General features: G+C 45.9%; 1 protein-coding gene across 2 annotated transcripts in view; it reads right to left on the bottom strand.

The window, feature by feature from the left end:
* Positions 1 to 19,912, bottom strand: part of DPP6 (dipeptidyl peptidase like 6) — a 697,605-nt gene that overhangs the window by 301,751 nt on the left and 375,942 nt on the right. For both annotated transcript variants that reach the window (XM_060248043.1, XM_060248044.1), the window contains exon 3: positions 11,834 to 11,932. In XM_060248043.1, coding sequence (XP_060104026.1) covers positions 11,834 to 11,932 — 99 coding nt within the window. The remainder of the gene's footprint in view (positions 1 to 11,833; positions 11,933 to 19,912) is intronic.

Here is a 19,912-nt window from a genome sequence, read left to right as displayed (position 1 = left end):
ATGTAAGATGTTTGAGAGCCGCAAGACATGAACATCAGATGAGGGAGGAAGGGAGGAAAGAAGGGAGGAAGGAAGTTGGGAGGGAGAGGTGAAAAGAAAGCAACTTTAAATGCATTCTCCAGGCTGCTGGCTGGCTTGGAGAAGTGATTCAAAGAAAGAAATGCCTTTTCTAAGCTGGCCGACAGGGCAGCGGGGGTTTCAAGAGCCACACAGTATGTATGAACAAGCCACATGTCCCTCCTGAGCCGCAGTTTGGCCACCCCTGGAATATACTAAGGCAAGGGGGAAAAAAATTGAACTCAGAGGGGGGGGGGGGGAGAGGAACCCTTGATTCATTTTGTTGAACTCTGAGTCTCAGTTTCTATTTCTGTGGCAGCTAATCTCATGCAAGTGGGCTGCGTCTTTCAAGTGTCAACATCAAACACGATTTCTACTCCGACTGTCATCCTTTACCAAAAGAGGCTGCCTTTGAAAGCACAGAGCAACAGCTATGGTTCCATCCGCCTGCCACAGTCAAAAGATAGCATCCCCATCCTCAAGAGCTACGCTGTGCTGCCGAGACCCCCAGCTCCCTCGAGGACATTGCTGGATACCTTCCTGAAGAGCTACAGAAGACAGGAAGCACAGCTTGCATCTTGTGGTTCAACAGTGGAGGGTTAAAAGATCAATAAAACAGGGATAACTGTGGGTATGGCTGGTGTCCTCGATTCATAAATCTCTACCACTGACCTTGGACAACAAGAAGGAAATACACGTCCTTTTGTAATTTACCTAGACTTGCAGAAACACCAATTGGCAGGCAATTTTTATTACCTTTTATGGCTATCCAAACAATAATGGCTTTTCAAAGATTTCAGGTTTTCACAGCTGGTAACATCATTAGGGTTTGTAGAATCTTTCGGGCTCAAGTGCCGTGTTCTACTGGAGAAAGTTTTTCTTCCAGACGTTTCGTTCTCGGCTGCGGAGAACATCCTCAGTGGCGTTGCAACCGGAGCAGGCTCTCTGACCTTCTTGGCTGCTGTGCATTGAGTGAGGCCAGGGCTGCTGGAGAGCTGCTATTTCTAGGCTGGAGGGGGTGTGATGAAAGGGCAATAGGTTTGTGGATGTGCCCATTGTTTGGTGGGGCTTCCTGGAAGGGTAGTGATAAGGAAACTGGCTGTTGAATGTGACCATTGTTCTGTGTTAATTGCTGGGAGGGTTGGAAGGGGTGTGAAGAAAAGGAAGATGGTTGTTGACTGTACTGATTGTTCTGTGGAATGTGCTGGTTGTTCTGTGAATTTCTGCAATTTATAGTTTGTAGGGTGTTTTGCAGAGCTGGATACCAAGATTGGTGGATGGAAATGCCTTCTTCCTTTCTGTTAAAGTTGTGCTGGTGTTGTAAATCTCAATAGCTACAAACACTTGACATTTATTCTAAGTGGCTCTTACATTAAGCAAGTTTGGTCACCCCTGGCCAAGGCTATCCCAGTTTCCTCAAATCTCAGAAGCTAAGCAGGGTCAGCCCTGGTTGATACGTGGATGGGAGACCACCAAGGAAGTCTAGGAGTTCAGGGGGAACACAGAGGCAGGCATTGGCAAACCACTTTTGTTCTTCTCTTGCTTTGGAAATCTTACAGTGTTGCCAAAAGTCAGCTGTGACTTGACAGCATTTTACACACAAGCTACCTGGACCTTAGGATTCTTTTTCCTTGCCAGGGCTAATCCCTGTTCAGCTGACAATGGTGTGGGAAGAAATGTCATATTTATGGGGAGCCCACAGGGCCTCAAAATGGTGGCACTGGAAAAAAATCAGCCTTGTGCTCTCACACTGCGAAGAAACATGAACGTTATGTGACTGAGGCAACATCAGAATTAATCACAAAAGGCTAGAATCTCTCAGCTTGGTGTAGTGGTTAAGTGCGTGGACTCTTATTTGGAAGAACCAGGTTTGATTCCCCACTCTTCCGCACCTGCTGGTGTGACCTTGAGTCAATCACAAGTTTTCGTAGAGCTGTTCCTTCCAAGAGCAGTTTCAGTCAGAGCTCTCTCAGCCCCACCTACCTCACAGGAAACACTCCCTCTAAACTGAGGAGTCTAGTGAGCAAAAATTCTACTTCGTGAGCTACTGACATTAAAGTTGTAAGCTACTACATAAATTAGGTTGATTTGGAGCCATTTTTCCTGAGGTAAGAGAAAAATGTGTGAGCCAGAGGCTAAAAACCTGTGAGCTAGCTCGCACTAACTCAGCCTAGAGGGAACACTGCTCACAGGATGTCTGTTGTGGGAAAGGAAAGGAGATTGTAACTACCGTATTTTTCGGACCATAAGACTCACTTTCCCCCCCCCAAAAAAAGTGGGGGGGGAAGTGTGTGCGTCTTATGGTCCAAAGGTACGTACCTTGGGGGGGCGATCCCCTGCCTCTGCCTCCGATCCGGCGCTTCCCCCGCGCCTGCCTGGCTCCATCTTCTTCAGGCAAGCGCTGGGATCGCTCCACGTGGCCCCACCGCAAACCCAGTGCTTCGCAAGCGCCAGCTGCGGAGGGGGCAGCGTGCTTCCTCCTTGTCTGTCTGCCTGGCTCCACCTCTGATGTTTAAAGCAAGCGCTGGGATCAGAGGGCGGAGAGAGCAATCCCAGCGCTTGCTTTAAACATCAGAGGTGGAGCCAGGCACACAGACAAGGAGGAAGCACGCTGCCCTCTCCACAGCCGGCGCTCACGAAGCGCTGGGTTTGTGGAGGGGGCGGGTGCTTCCTCCTTGCCTGTGTGCCTGGCTTCAGCTGTGATGTTTAAAGCAAGTGCTGGGATCGGAGGATGGAGGGAGCGATCCCAGCGCTTGCTTTAAACATCAGAGGAGGAGCCAGGCAGACAGACAAGGAGGAAGCACCTCTCCACAGCCGGCGCTTGCGAAGCGCTGGGTTTGCGGAGGGGGCGGGTGCTTCCTCCTTGCCTGTGTGCCTGGCTTCAGCTGTGATGTTTAAAGCAAGCGCTGGGATCGGAGGGCGGAGGGAGTGATCCCAGCGCTTGCTTTAAGCCTCAGAGGTGGAGCCAGGCAGACAGACAAGGAGGAAGCACGCTGCCCCCTCCGCAGCCGGCGCTTGCGCTGGGGCCATGTGGAGCGATCCCAGCCACGTGGAGCGATCCCAGCGCTTGCCTGAAGAAGATGGAGCCAGGCAGGCAGGCGCGGGGGAAGCGCCGGATCGGAGGCAGAGGCAGCGGATCGCCCCCCCCCCCCCCCCCAGGAGGAAGGTGCGTCCTATGGTCCGGAGCGCCTTATGGACCAAAAAATACGGTACTTTGGGTAGTGAAGGGCAGGATATAAATCCAGTCGTCTCCTCTTCCTCCTCCTCCTCTTCTTTTTCTTCTCAATCACCTGCTACCATTGACATGATATAGTACTCAGCAGACTGCTCAGACAAGACCACAAAACTGAAGTCCTTCATATAGGTTTATGGATTTACCTTGGAGAATACAAAGTGCATACAGACATTCAGTATAGCTATGAGAAGTCATAGAGAATGATGATCTTCATTTATTAAACCTTGAGAGGGCTGTGGTTGGATTAATATGCTGACTAGAGTGGATGTTTATTATTGTTTGCCATCAAGTCACAAAACCAAAGGATCACGGTGTATAAGGAAATCTAAAGCTACTAAAGCACCATGTATAAAACCAGGTTCAAAACTGTGAACACTTATTGACAATAAAGGATGCTAGTACAAAACTCTTATAATTGTAGACGAACACTTATTGACAATAAAGGATGCTGAAATGGTGTATTATTTAAAGACCAAACTCTGTATAGTACTCCAGCAACGAAAGAAAGGCTACAAGGGCCTAACACACTTTACACAATAAAGCTCAAATATACAAGAAACAAAGCAACAAAAAACACAAAAGCCCAACTCAAGGGCTACACCAGGTCATATCTATAGTAAACAGGACTCCACAGGATGTTGAGACAAACTGAGGCTTGAAAGGCTATGGGTACCGGTAAAAAAAATCCCATTTCACGTGTTTTCTTCAGGTATTACAGTTGCAGATATCAAAGATCACAAATATGGAAGTCAATTCCATGTACTATGCAGAAAGATGTACAGCTTTTTAAATTCGATTCCAACAAGCGTCATGAAATTAACATCATTTACAGCACTGAGGGAATTGCCAATCAAACATATGTACGTGGTACTAATACAGAGTACTCAAGTACAATACAGAGTTCGCAGTATACTAAATAATGCGTTTTGCGACTGAATTTTAACAGTGTAAGAATAGCAAAAAATCCAGTTGCAAAACGAATTATTTAGTGTTGTGTGAAGGCACTCAGAATTTGTTCTTTAAAATAACACACCATTTCAGTTTTTGAAAGTGCTAGCATCCTTTATTGTCAATAAGTGTTCGCATACAATTATAAGAATTTTGAACCTGCTTACACATGGTGCTTCGGTTGTTTTAGACTGCCATCAAGCCACCAATGACTTCTGATGACGCTGTAGAGTTTTCAAGGCAAGAGACGTTCTGAGGTGGTTTGACATTGGCTGCCTCGGCATCATGACCCTGGGATTCCTTGGTGGTCTCCCATCCAAATACTTTCCAGAACTTACCCTGCTTAGCTTCCAAGATCTGATGAAATCAAATTAGCCTGGTGTTGGAATACAAGTTGTGCACATTCCAGCCATTATATAGTTAACTGTTTGTTTACCTGATAGAGGAAGTGATGTATTGTGACCTAAACTCAATTGTGGGATGGTTCTTACTTTGCCCGCGAAAGTTGTGAACACAACATTGGTTAGAGAGGATGTTAGGTGTGAAATGCTTTGATCTTGTATGCAAGGTTTATTGCTCTTCTTCCTGGCGAAATGCTTTTTGGGGAGAAGAACAGAGAAGACAAAGGAAGTAGCCATGTAGATAAGACGTAGATAGAACTAGCTGGTAAGCTAGATGTTTTTCTGTTTTATCCCAAGTACCCTATCCTGATGTTTTCTAGTAAACTTTATTTCTTTTGGCAAGCTTAAGCCTCGACTCCAATTACTGCCACTCCAAACCTCTGAATTTAGCATGTATTTCATAACATTTTGGTAGCAGATGATAAAAGATGCCAGCACCTGGGCTGTCCAAGTCAGGGCAGCGGATGGTTACCCTCAGAAAAATTACGTAAAGCCATACGAATGGTGTACATAAGGTGTTTGCAGATGGGGAATTTCAGGGTATTAGCATAAATGCTTACAGGTCACATAAACTCTCATACCTACAAGCAGTGTTCCCTCTGAGCTGAGTTAGCAGGGTAGGCTTCCCAATCCCCAGGTCCCAGCGGGGGATCTCCTGGTTTTACAGGTTCCCCCCGCCCCAAGCCAGCTAGCCGGCGGGGGAAGCCCCGCCCCCAAAGCCCCCACAGCTCTAGATCTCCGGCAGTTTTAGGGAATAATGGAGAATTGATCCGTGGATATCGGGGGCTCTAGCGGGGCTGTGTTTTGAGGTAGAGGCACCAAATTTTCAGTATAGCATCTACTGCCTCTCCCCAAAATACCCCAAAGAAGGTGCCCCTATCCATTATTTCCTATGGAAGGAAGGCATTTAAAAAGGTATGCTGTCCCTTTCAATGTAATGGCCAGAACTCCCTTGGAGTTCAATTATGCTTGTCACACCCTTGCTCCTGGCTCCGCCCCCAATATCTCCTGGCTCCACCCCAAAGTCCCCAGATATTTCTTGAATTGGACTTGGCAACCCTATAGTGGGAGCTAGATCATGGATTTTTAGGCTCCAGCTCACACATTTTTGTCTTAGCTCAGGAAGGATGACCCCAGAGCACACTAATTTATGCAGTAGCTCACAACTTTAATGCCAGTAGCTCACAAAGTAGAATTTTTGCTCACAAGACTCTACAGCTCAGAGGGAACATTACCTACAAGTCCAAACAGAAGACCAAAGGAACAAGGTCTTCAAATATTGTTGGATCACCTCTGCATGTACAACCTCCTGACCCAAGCTGACACTCTCTCTCTTGCTTTTTGTGTGGCAAAATGCCTTTATGCTCTAGAAAAGCTCGTCTCTACTATGCACTGGGGAGAAGGTTAAAAAAAGCAAAGAGGCCCTCAGTGTAGGCAGACAGATTTCCTGTTTTCTTTGTGTTAACAAGGAAAGCCAACTAAAAATAGGGTGGTTTTTTTGTTTTGCTGCAAATCCCCTTCCTTGCTGGTACTTTACATCAGGATGAGACAACTTCAAATAACCTGTCATACTGTGGGAAGTTTAAATATAGGGGACCGACGGGGCTCTTCAGCTGGTGCTTTCTTTTCAGGGGGGTTAAACGACAGCCGTCTTTGGCAACAGGAAGAAGCTTTCCCCAATTTCATGAACCCTGTTCTATGACTGCATTTTTATCACAGCGCAACATCCCCGGAGGACCCCGAGCTGTCTGTGTGGCACTTCAATTCAGGCTAATTTCTGAAAATGGAAATTGTTAGTGCTTTTTAAAAAGGGCTCTTAACTATTAAGCAGAGCAATTCATAAATAATGCATGGGCGGCCCGTGCACCGGAGCCTCATTTGAGAAGCTTTGCTGGCTTTATCTGTAGACCATGAGGACTCCACAACACACACGACAGGCTTGAGGGCCTGAGGACGGCTTCTTAAGAGCTGTTAATCTGAGGGCCCTGTGCACTTCCCCCACTCCTCCAAGCAATGAGGAGTTCTAGTGGCAGAACTGTCTGGAAGAGTTCTTTTTTTTTTTTTTTTGAGTGGGGTGGAAGAGAACACTGATGTCTTACTATTTTGGAGGATACCATTTGATTTATTTTCAATTACGGTATATAAGTACAGAAGAAGAAGAAGCTATTGGATTTATATCCCGCCCTATACTTTGAATCTCAGAGTCACAGAGTGGTCACAATCTCCTTTACCTCCCCCCCGCCCCCGCACATAACAGAAACCCTGTGAGGTAGGTGGGGCTGAGAGAGCTCTCCCAGAAGCTGCTCTTTCAAGGACAACTCCTACGAGAACTATGGCTGACCCAAGGCCATTCCAGCAGCTGCAAGTGGAGGAGAGGGGGAATCAAATCTGGGTCTCCCAGTTAAGAGTCCGTGCACTTAACCACTACACCAGACTGGCTCTTCTACAGCACAAGTAGAGACAAAAAAGAATAGGGCAGAAGATCTAGAAGAAGAAGAAGAGTTGGACTTATACCCTGCCCTTCACTCGGAGTCTCAGAGCAGCTTACAATCTCCTTCCTTTCCTCTCCCCACAACAGACACCCTGTGAGGTACGTGAGGCTCAGAGAGCTCGGAGAGAACTGCTCTTGAGAGAACAGCTCTGAGAGAACTGTGACTGACCCAAGACCACCCAGCTGGCGGCATGTGGAAGAAGAGTGGGAAATCAAGCCTGGTCCTCCCAGATTAGAGTCTGCTGCTCTTAACCAGTACCCCAAACTGGCTCCACCACCCCACATCAGGTCTGGCAAGGCTTACCAAAGTCCCAGAGAAATTCCTGCACCTTCATCATGCTTCAGTTGATTCAAAACTGTCCATCTCCTCCTTTTTCTGCCTTTCCAAACTCAAAAGTGACATTCATTCATACATCAGCTCTTGCCTCTCTTCCAGCCTCCAATGGGTACTTGACAAGCCTGACAGACAGACCCTCTATCTTTTCATTATTAATACCTACTGAAGAACACTAATGCCTTTTGTCATAGGCTTTGGATCCTATGGAGAATGTCATTGTCAGCTAAGGGTCCCCAATGATGTTGAGCCTGTGGGCGATTCTGGAATTCTGAAAATGGGGAGTATGCACTATCACAAAATGGGGGCTCCATTGGGGGCTGGAGCCAAACACAAAATTAGAAGGTTTAAGTCAAGCATTCTTCTACAGTGGAGACAGATGCTTCAGAAGAGGTGCTCCCTGCAAACACAAAAGTGATGCCTCCTGGTGTTACAGATGCTCCTTTAGGATCTAGGAAGCCACCAAGCTAATCAGTTTCATTAGTTGCCGGCCTTTAGCCCACCAGAAAAGGAGGAGAATCCCTTAACAGGATTGTTCTACAGAATAAAAAAGACGTTCTGAAGCATTGCATCTTTTGGGAGGGTTTTCAAAATCACAAAATCTAGCTGATTCCACCTCTTCTTTTAAGCTAAAGTTCATGAAAACTTTCCATGAACCTTCATGGAGCAACATGCTAGGACATGTTGCGACTCCACTGGCATCAACAATTTCAGTAGGCAACACTAGCTCCTTCAGACAGGGCCAGTGTGACCTCTGGAATCTTCACAGTCTGTATTTTCAGAAATACTGAGCAGGCCCATCACGTACAATGGAAACTATTAATTCCTCAAGAGCCAGAGCAGTCAGGACATTACAGATGTTCTAAGGCATCATACTATGGCCAACTATGACAGAACCAGAAGGTTCTGCTTAAGCACCTCCATCTCTAAAGAGGTGGAAGAAAGCCGGGAATGGCTACATACTTTGGGGCAAACATGCTCCAGGTACCAGGAAAGTTATCTGTGGGCACCAGGATAGTTACACCATAGTTACAACCAGGGCTTTTTGTTTTGTAGTAGGAACTCCTTTGCATATTAGGCCACACACCCTTGATGTAGCCAATCTTCCTGGAGCTTACTGTAGCCCTGTAAGCTCTTGGAGGATTGGTTACATCAGGAGTGTGTGGCCTAATATGCAAAAGAGTTCCTGCTACAAAAAAAGCCCTGTTTACCACAGAGGTAATCTAGAGTAAGCTTTTCTGTGTTGCTTTCATCACCCACCAAGGGCAGAAGTCCTAAGACTGTTTTCTATAAGTTCAGTGGTGGTCAATGCACTAAAATAGCCACATTGTTTTGTGGCTGGAATTTTTGGTTGGGTATTTCTTGGGTAAATCACTGTTTTGCAGACCACATCATAAAGAGTATGACTGGACAATCCCAAAGGATTTAGGAACTGGGCTGAAAAGCTAGTGAAATTATTATTTGTAGCTCATTATTCAACTGAATTACACTGTTTTGTCTGTGGTGCTTTTATGGCAGCAGTGAGAACACCATCTCCCCAAACTCTAATAGCATAACTGAGGGTCTCCAGGAACACTATGCTTCTCTTTTTTTCATTTATATTGGTTCATAAGGGAACAAAATGGGTGCCTAAGATCAAAATAAATGAATCATTTCGTTACAGTTTGTCCTACCTTTCCTCCCTTGGAAGAAGCCACTTAACCAAAGGCCATTAACACTGAGTATAACAGCCAAGTATAGCATGATCATATCCCACATCAATGCCTAACTTTCTGAGGTACATCTCCTCTTAAAAGTAAAGCTCATTTTGCAACTGCTGTAATCCTTCCTACCTTAACTAAAAAAATTCACACATTTTATACAGATATCTTCATAGAACAAAGGGGTGTGGCTCAGCGGTAGAGCATCTTCTTGGCATGCAGAAGGTCCCAGGTTCAATCCTCAGCATTTCCAGTTTTTTTTTTAAAAAGATCTACTAGTAAGGGATGTTAAAGACCTCTGCTTGAGACCCTGGAGGGCAGATGCCAGTCTAAGTAGACGATACTGACCTTGATGGCCCAATGATCTGATTCTGTATAAGGCAGCTTCATGTGTCCAAGAACAACATGGGTCAGAGTTTCTAGCATTGTTTCAAAGAAAAGATTTCATTCATTCATTCATTCATTCATTCATTCATTCATTCATTCATTCATTTATTTATTTATTTATTTATTTATTCGAGATTTATATCCTGCCCTTCCCACGAGTGGCTCAGGGCGGCTTCCAAAAGATATCAGGTCCAAGCTATCCAAGCAGTCATAAGGTTTTACACCACTAATTAACATATACTAGTACATAATTTTCAATGATGGCCACCAGCTTGGAAGACTTTAAAATGGAAGTGGGAAAATTCATAGAGAACGGGGCTATGAAGAAGAAGAAGACTGTAGATTTATACCCCACCCTTCTCCCTGAATCAGAGTCTCAGAGCGGCTTATAATCTCCCTTATCTTCTTCCCCCACAACAGACACCCTGTGAGGTGGGTGGGGCTGAGAGAGCTCTCACAGAAGCTGCCCTTTCAAGGACAACTCTTGCGAGAGCTATGACTGACCCAAGGCCATTCCAGCAGCTGCAAGTGGAGGAGTGAGGAATCAAACCTGGTTCTCCCAGATAAGAGTCCACACACTTAACCACTACACCAAACTGGCTCTCTAGTCATGATGGATAGCTACTCCCTCTATTAATCAGAGGCAGTATGCCTCTTTAAATCAGTTGCTGGGAACATGGGCAAGAGGATGCTGTTGCAGTCATCTTGCTTGTAGGCTTCGTAGAGGCAACTGGTCGGCTGCTGTGGGAACAGAATGCTGGACTCCAGGGGCTTTTGGTCTGATCCATCATGGCTCTTCTTATGTTCAGCGTTCTTCTCCGGTAGACTTTTGTCTGCTCGTGGAGCTTTCAAGACAAATGCAAGATCTAGCAGAGCAGAGAGGAGCTGGTGCATGTTGCAGATTCAACACTGTGTCATTTATGGCAGGGCCTAGGAGACTGGTGCACCATATTGTATTCCCATCCACAGGTCGTGCTGATGACCTTAAAGATTCATTGCTCTATTTTGTTGTTTACCCAGCTGTAAAATGAGCGCAATAATAATATTTGCTTGCCCCACAGGGGTGATGCGGGAACTAATTAAGGCTGCTAAATCGTTCTGAAAACCTCCGATGAAAAGGATGGCATTTTAATATTTTCCAGCAAGAGGCACCCGTCCCTGTAACACAGGGCTTATAAAATGGAAGAAAAATGCTAGGGGCTCCATGGAGACTCTTTGAGCTTTTATGCCAAAAAGTAACTGAAATCAGAGTCTGACATGCCATAATATAAAGCAGCAGCAAAACGCCAAGCTGTTTGACATTTATATAATGGCTTTCCCAGTGACAGCTCACTATAGATCTTTTTCAGTGCCTGATCAACCTTCAGCCTTCTTCGACCTGAACCAAATCTCAGTCAATGACTGTCTTTCTGTTAGCCATACTGGACACAGGACTCCAGTCCCCACAAGAGAACATGAAGGCCAAATGGCACATTACACAGAGTCCCTGCACCTTTTAAAGAAAGAAGCCACTTGAGGTAGCTATCAGGAATGAGACAGCAGTTGCGCTCAAACACCCAGTTGTTCAGCTTCCATCTTGCACAATGGTTGTGATCAGAGATCCAATCATTTTCCAGGCTATTTGGAAATACATTTTTGTGGGTTTTTTTTTTTTATAATTAGACTCCTTTCTTGCATGATTAGATGGCTTTCTCATAGCTGCTAACCTACCCTCTGCTGTCTCCATTGGAAATTTTTGAGCTGGGACTTAATATTTAGATGTCTCTGTGTGTCTTTGGTGTCTGTTTCCCTACAAAGCTACTCTTGCAATCTCTTCTTGTGATGACTTCATGAACAGATGTCCCTTACTAAGCAGGCACAAACAAATTTATAGATTGAAAGAAAATAAGGTAGCTCCTCCACCTTCAAGGGGGTGACCAGCAGTGGCTGGCCCGGTGATTTACTGTTTGCTTAGCAGCACCTAACCCCTCTGTCCAAAACCAAGTGGTATTTGGGTAGAATCTGAAGAGAGAAAGCAGAAAATGGCACAAACAAGATTTGCCCAGACTATTCTAACTTGTGGATGGTTTGCCCTACTGCTATTGTTCTATCTAACAGTGAACTGCCCGACACTCACGCAGAAGACGAATCCAGCAAACCCAGGGCAACCTCAGACAAAGTAGGTCTTTACCTATTTCAGGAACTCCCCAGGTAGGCAACAAAATATGACCAAAAAAAGCACTTGAAACAGAACAGCGCAGAGTGGCAGAAACTATTTCAATAAACAACTGCAGGACTCACCACTTATCCATTTAGCCTGTGGGTCATGAATTTTGAAATCTTCACTGAACAAATCTTCCACTGTAATCTTCTTCTTTTGAGACTGGCTATTGTCTTCAACTGTAAAACATTGAAAAGACAGATATGCATCACCACTAATTTGCAAATTGGAGCAGCTATCATTTCTCTATTTTCAACTGTTTTTTGACAAAATGTGCAAGAAAATCATGGTGTTTTTCTTCACTGGACCACAAGCTGGTTCCAATGGCTTAAATCCTGAAGTGTCATTCTCAGGGCCGGCCGTAGACTGTCTGGCACCCCAGGCAAGGCTAACTTCTGGTGCCCGCCTCGCACTGGTAACATCACCGTGTCACATGGGGACACCCAATTTGGCACCCCCAGAAGGCCAGCGCCCTAGGCAATTGCCTAGTTTGCCTAGTGGCTGAGCCAGCCCTGGTCATTCTGTTTACACCTCTACTGTCATGCACGTGAATGCCCTCACTTGCATTTGTGCAAGACTTGAGCAGAATTTGTCTGCTGTAAAGCTTTTCCTATTTTTGCAAATGGTAGTTTTGGGACAATAATGACCGCAAACTTTCCTTCCTACTTCCAAGAGAAATTGCCACTCACAGAACTAAATTCAAGCCTTCATATATTTTGGACATACTACATAAGGTACAAGCTGTTCATTGATTGCCCATTGCCAGGGCTTTTTTTTTGGGGGGGGGGGGGTAAAAAAGTCCAGCAGGAACTCATTTGCATATTAGGCCATACCCCCTGACATCACCATTGTATCACACAGGGCTTTTTTGTAGAAAAAGTCCAGCAGGAACTCATTGTATATTAGGCCACACACCCCTGAGACCAAGCCAGAGGGAACTGTGTTCCTGTGTGTTCTTGCTCAAAAAAATGCCCTGCCCAATGCTATGGTGCATGGAGTGGCGGGGGGGAGGGGGGAAGACCCTTTCTTAGCATGTCTCACATATACAACAACAAACCATAGTTTGTTGTTATGAGAACGAACAAGAGGAAATTTGTGTTAACACTGGTTTGGAGGGCAACAAACCATATTTTGTAATCTGAACAAAGTAACACAGACTGGTTCTCATAAAAGTGAAAATATTTGATTTCCTTAGCTAAGTGTCACGGGAAAACTTCCCCTACTGATTCAGTGAAGATGTGTATTATTTATAAAAAATACTCCAGATGACCACATCCCTAAATAAGTTAAGAGATGGGAAATGTGTTTAACAGCCACATCACATCCTAACATGTTAGTATGTACATGTGTGTTGTGTTGCTATATAAAAACATAAAATTTAAAATAAATACATCATAGAATCATAAGAGCTGGAAGGGGCCAAATGGGATATTTGACCTTGGAATAGAGGTTTGGATTGAACTGCGGCATGATGGACTGCCGCATGATCCAGGGCCTGGAATGAATAGATGGAAGCATAAAAAAGCCAGAGGTTTCGTCAAAGTTTGTGCCACACACTGGAGGCACCCATTCATTTCAAACAATAACCACCCCACTGATCATACTTATGGATTGGGGCAGGGTGAGATATCAATATTAATAAGCATTTTGGACTATTAACAGGAAATATCTGCAGGTTCCAGGTTTGGTTTTAATATACGAGAGCATTACACTCCCCTCTCCCCAATATATGCTTTACGATTTATAATGTATTAGCCCCAACAGTTGCAATTAGACTTTTAAATGCAGCTATAAATTCTTGTATTTTAATGCATGTTAGTTTTTTTCTTTCCATATTAATTTCAGTAATGGTACAAATCCATTAAAAGCAGAACCAACAAGAGCTGAAAAACTGCATCCTGAAAATTCAAAATTGGAGCTGCTTTTACTCATGCTAGCAGTTGTTCACGGAGTATCTTCTGTGCAGTCCCATTGTGGACCCGTACAGAAGACTCGAAGATGAACCTTCGTTACACGTTCAGAATTCTGAGTGGCCCAGGTGTTTTCCTAGCAAGGCAGCAGGGCAATGATCTCAGCACAGTCTGCACGCACTGATTTCCCCAATGCTGCTTACTGGGTTGCCCCCCACCCCCCTAAAACGCTTCTCACATAACCTCTTGTGAGCTCCTTCCTGCTGTTACAATGACTGCCTAAACAGCAGGCCAAAGTTCTCGCTGCAGGACTCAAAGCAACCACAGAAAGCGAGTCCCATTCTGCTTCTGCCTTCGCAAGGATAGAGATTTTGCCGTAAGAGAGCACAAAGTTCGCCGAATCCCCGCGCAGCACTAATATGGTAAAAAAGAAACACAGACCCAAACACTTCTGCGTGAGCAGCCTTGGGAGTTGTGCAGGGGTCACGCAAACACAGAAACAACGGTGCGAGAGAACTGGAGCATTAAAGAATTTCTTTCTTTGATAGCCATTCCAAACAACCCAAGGTCAAAATCCAGGTGTTGCAAGGCTTCTTAATGTTCCGTACAGAACTCACCTTCTAGTCATCGAGGTATGATACTTCATGGTAATTTGGGGGATTCTGTTGCTTAATAGGTAGCCTGATTGACTGGGGACCAGCAGGGGCAATAGCAAGGCACTCATATTGGGTTTCTTTCTTGCTCAAACCTGTTCCCCAAGTGCCTCAGTTCACTTCTGTGTAGTCTACTGAGAGAGGTCAGATGTTGGAGCATTTGCAAGACTGCCATGACTCACTCAGTTTCTCTACAGGGATAGGAAATGTGCGCATGAAACCGCCTGCTCCTAACAAACTACACAAGCAGATCGACTGGGACAACTCAAATGGAATCCAGCACTGGCTGGTTTGTTGCTGTAGGTGGTTGTGGCTTTTTAGTGTGAGTTCCAGAACATTGGAGAAATTCTAAAAAGTGTATCTTGTCCCATGACACTGCTACAGTGGCAAAGAACGTTGCAGTTGCCCACTCTCTTGCGATGCAACCTGTGAAGAGGTGGGATAGGACAAGCAGGCCGAACATTTCTGATATGAAATGCTGCATGGGAGCCTTCGTTTTCTTCTATCTGTCTTTGAAAGAATGGTGCATACAGTGGTGCATTTGCGGCATACCCTGCTAATAACTAGGTTAGATTACTGTGTGCACTCTATGTGGGGCTGCCCTTGAAAACTGTCTGGAAGCCATACTTGGTACAAAATGCTGCAGCCAGAATGTTGCTTGGAGTGGGTCATTTTTGTTGTTGTTCAGTCACACAGTCGAGTCCAACTCTTTGCGACCCCATGGACAAAGTCACGTCAGGCTCTCCTGTCTTCCACCATCCTCCGAAGTCTGCTCAAATTCGTGTTAGTTACATCAGTAACACTGTCCAGCCATCTCCTCTTTTGCCGCCCCCTTCTTCTTTTGCCGTCTGTCTTTCTTCTCCAAGGAGTGCTCCCTTCTCATTGGGTGGCCAAAGTATTTGAGCTTCAGCTTCAGCATCTGACCTTCCAGGGAACAGTCAGGGTTGATTTCCCTTAGAACTGACTGATTTGATCTTCTGGCAGTCCCAGGGACTCTCAAGATTATTCTCCAGCACCACAGCTCAAAAGCATCTATTCTTTTGGACCATATTGCTCCAATCTTGTTCCACTGGCACCAAATTTCCTTCTGGGTCCATGCTCCATATGGCTTTGGGCCAACATAAACTTAAAGACCACTTTCTCTCATATGAACCTATCCATCCACTCTGCTCATCTCCGGAGGCCCTGCTTTGGTCCCCCCACCATATAAGGCTAGATAGATGGTATGGATAATTACAAATGGCAACCTGAGAAAGGGCCTCCTTGGTTGTGGCACATAACTTGGAACTCCCTCCCTAGGCAGATTTATCCATCTCCCTTGCTTGTTGTCTTCCACCAGCAGGTGAAAGACTTTTGTTTTGTTTGATATATCCCCAGCAAATCTTATTGGCCCTCTCCCCTGGCTGTTTTGTCTTTGTCTGTTTACATGGTTTTATTAATTTATTTAGATTTGCATCCTGCCCTTCCCGCAAGCGGGCTCAGGGTGGGTTCCATCATATATTAAACAAATAAAACTATATCATATACCATTACAGATTATTGTATTGAACTACATCAGGGGTGGCCAACGGTAGCTCTCCAAATGTTTTTTTCCTACAACTCCCATCAGCCCCAGCCAGCATGGTCAATGGCTGGGGCTGATGGGAGTTGTAGGCAAAAAACATCAGGAGAACTACCATTGGCCACCCCTGAAATATATCATTTTTAAATTCCACTTTAATGCTTTAAATGTTCTAATATTTGGATGTTTGCCACCATGGGAGGCCTTATTTGGGCAGAAAGGTGTCCTAAATCTATTGTCATGATTGTAGGCCTAGTGAGGCCTACAGACTCCAGGGAAGCCTGTAGTAAAACAGCTACAGGGCTTACATCTCCCATGATCTCTTCTGTCTGGGGCTGCCAAGCACCTGGGCTGGGTGGGGGTTCTCCTACTTTGGGGGTCCCCAACCTGCTGGCCCGCAGTGGGCTGTTGGGGGGGATCCCTACCCAACACCACCTGCACAATGATGTCACCCAGAAGTGACATCATCACTCTGGCAACGTTACACACTGACAGCTGTGGGCGTTTCCAGGAAAATTGTATGGTTTTTCTCGGATGCTCTAGCAATTTGGGAGGAAAACTCTATGGTACTATAGAGTTTTCCTCCCAAATTGCTGGAGCATCCAGGAAAACCATACAGTTTCCCCAGAAATGCCCAGAGTGGCCGGCGTGCGATGTTGCTGGCATGATGACATCACTTCCGGATGATGTTGTTGTGCTTGCAAAAAAGGTCCTCACCAGAGGCCACGGGGGACTTGGCAACCCTTCATTTGTCCCTCTGATTGGGTGAGCAGTTCTGGAGGGAAAACGAGCCCAGGGGGTGGGACCTGGGAGGAAAGCATAAGAAGGCCAAGCTACAGACAGCCTTCTCTGGGAAGGCTGGGCTGGAGAAAGTTGCAGCTGGGGAGAGATCCCTCATCCAAGGAGATCGGGTGAGTCAATTAGAATTAGAGGAAGGGAATGCGTAGTTAGTTGTGTCAGGGTTTTTATTTCTTTGTACCAACCTTTACTGTTTTAATATTCACTGTTACAAACCACTTACTGTTTTTGAGTGCTTATAATAAACCTGTTGTTGCTAGACTGCCTGGGTCCTCACATCTCATCAGTCACAGATAGAAGGAGTTTGCTAATAAGGAAGACAGGGGTGGGTGGGTGCCCTGGGCCCACCCAGACAGATCCTTACCAGAGTGGTGGCAGCCAGTGGAGGCCCTCCCTGGTCCCCTGCCTGGGTGACACATGCTTTAAATAAAAACAGCCACTGCGGTTGCAACACCAACATCAATATAAGCTGAGACGTTAGAGCAATCTTAAAGGGTTAGACACTTCCTACGGCCAGCAAGCAGGGCAGAGAGGTAGCCTAGCAGCCAACCTTGAAAGATTTATTGGACTTGGAAAGTACAGCAGATCTCAAGAGTTTTATAGCAGGTAGTGACATGGGATCGGCTCTACATTATTATCCAGTGACGGGGCCATTCCAAGAGTCAAGAGTTGCACTGCGGCTAGAGACTCTGATTAGTGTTGGGAAACTCAGGCTCAAACTCTTGCTCATCTGTGACCTTACTGAATGTCCTTTGGCTGATTGCTTCTAGGGCTGTTGTGAAGATAAAACAGGGGAGGAGAGGCCGTGTAATTGAACTCATTGGAATAAGGGGAGGATTTAAAAAGAGAGAGAATTATCCTTGAGCTTTTCTGAGAGAAACATTCCTGCAGCTTGGCGACAATTTCTTGGCCCAGCCACATGGCTAGGGCTTGCTCTCACTCAAGGGTGGAATTCTAGCAGGAGCTCCTTTGCATATTAGGCCACATACCCCTGATGTAGCCTCAGCATGGTACAATGCCATAGAATCCACCCTTCAAAGCAGCCATTTTCTCCAGGGGAGCTGATCTCTACCAGCTGGAGATCAGTTGTAAAAATGGAAGTTACATTAGAACATAAGAGAGAAGCTGTGTTGAATCAGGCCAATGGCCCATCCAGTCCAACACTCTGTATCACACAGTGGCAAAAAAAAAAAACAGGTGCCATCAGGAAGTCCATCAGTGGGAGTTCCCCAGGTCCCACCTGGAGGCTGGCAACCCTATCAGCAACAACAGCCATCTTGCCTGTTTTTCTTTGTTTTTCTCCCTCTCTATTCCCCCGCCTCCCAATTCACTCTTTCTTTTCTTCTCCCGTTTACAAAAAGATGGCAACAGGGCAGCTGGGACAAGCCAGCTTAGGTTAGGGCAGGCCCGTAGCCACGGAGGGAGGGGGCTGGCCACCCTCCCAACCCCCTTGAACCATTATGGCCCCTTCATTCCCTGGCCCCCACTCTCTGTGCTGCTTTGGCGGCCCCCACCCCACTCTGTGGGCGCCTCCCCCTCCCTCCCTCCCAACTCACCAATGCAGTGAAACAGGGAAGAGCGGGCTTCAGGGACTCTTTCAAGATGTCCCCCCCCTGCCCCGTCGGTCACGTGACCAGCGGAAAAAGCCGCTCCGAGGTCAGCAATTCGTACGCCGGCTATCCAGCGCACTCAGCAAGTTCAGCAAGTTTTTTTCCCGTTGGCCCCATCTGTGGCCTAGGAGGGGATTGGGGTTTTTCTGTAGGAAGGGGACTGTTTCTCTCCCTCCAAAAATTCACTTAACCATTTATTCCTCTTATTCTCTTTCAGAAGAGAAATTTCTCTTTGCAGTTTTCTGATCCACCACATGGTGGTGCCATATGCAGCCTTTGTATGCATGATACACACCATTGGGTGGCACTCTATCAGGGGGATAGGAAGATTTGGGATGACCAGGCCTCAGATTCAGAAAGAGCTCAAGGAGCACAGCTCCTGAACCTTTCTGACAGTTCACCCTCTTCCTTCCCACCTACCTTGTCCATTGAATAGTAGGTGCAGCTGCATAACAATCCACAATTATTCCTTAGGAGAGCGGGCAGCTAGTCAGCCACCAGGAGCTTTGCCACGCCCCCAGCAGCCCTCATTAACTACTGGAGAAGCCCACACCATCCTTTCTCCACTTCTTATGTGATTTTTAGCAGTTGGTGGCTTACTGACCTTTTGACTGGGGTGGGGGGCAGCTCAGGAGAGCCCCAGGCAAACAAGGCCTGCTTGGGCTGGCTGGCTCTCTAACCAGCCCAAGCAGGCCTCACTTGCCTGAGGCTCTCCTTTCTTGCATTGGGTTGCTTTTGGCAGGGGGGGGGCATATACTAATGAATTATGCTAATGAGCTCTGCCACCTATTTTTCTACAAAATGACCCCTGGGGACAACCTTGACTGCCTCTGACCATCTACAGAATGAAATTCTGAAATTTTGCTGAGCCTTCTTTCCTGCCTCTCCTCTCCAAAAATGTCTTGTTTTTAAAAAATAAAACAATTTGTTTCAAAACAGACTACAAATTCCTACACAGAGGGGGGGGGGGGAATGGATTAGTGAGTTTCAGAGAGAAACTGAGTGAACTAAAAGAATTCATCTTATCAAAGCTACTCCAAACCGTGTTTAGAATCAGGATGCAACTCAGAGAGGTAGGTGGCTTGCAGCACAAAGTATCCTTCCCTTTGTTTAGAGTTCTCTTCTTATGCAGGCTAAATGCATCCCTATTTAGAGATCCCATAAACAGACTTCATTGAGCCAATTAATGGAGGAGAAAATGGCTTTTTACCTCACCAGTCGCAAGGTACTTTAGCCACTTAAGACTGAACAATGAACATGCTTTATTTCATTAATGGGCACCGAAACTTCCACTCGTACTACATTCTAATAGTTTGATTTTAGCATTCCTTGTGGGCACACAAGTGTTTATTATAGAATGTATTAAAGGCAGGACTATGCAAATACAGCATTGCAATTCATGTCACAGCACTGAGAACTGGCGGGACACAACTAAGAGCATGGCATGGCGAAGAGGGTGAGTTGTGATTGAAGAACACAACAGTTCAAACCTCATGTGTTGTATACAGCCCACAGAAGATGCACACAATGGATCCTGCATGCAATGGATCCCAAAGTATTAGTCACAGAGTATCAGCTGAATCAACTTCATTCCATCAGTGGAAAAACATATAGTTCTCAGCCACCA

Source organism: Heteronotia binoei, chromosome 10, assembly GCF_032191835.1.
Source record: "Heteronotia binoei isolate CCM8104 ecotype False Entrance Well chromosome 10, APGP_CSIRO_Hbin_v1, whole genome shotgun sequence".
NCBI lineage: Eukaryota > Metazoa > Chordata > Lepidosauria > Squamata > Gekkonidae > Heteronotia > Heteronotia binoei.
Note: the sequence above shows the minus strand (reverse complement) of the source record. Positions and strands in the feature narration are given on the sequence as shown.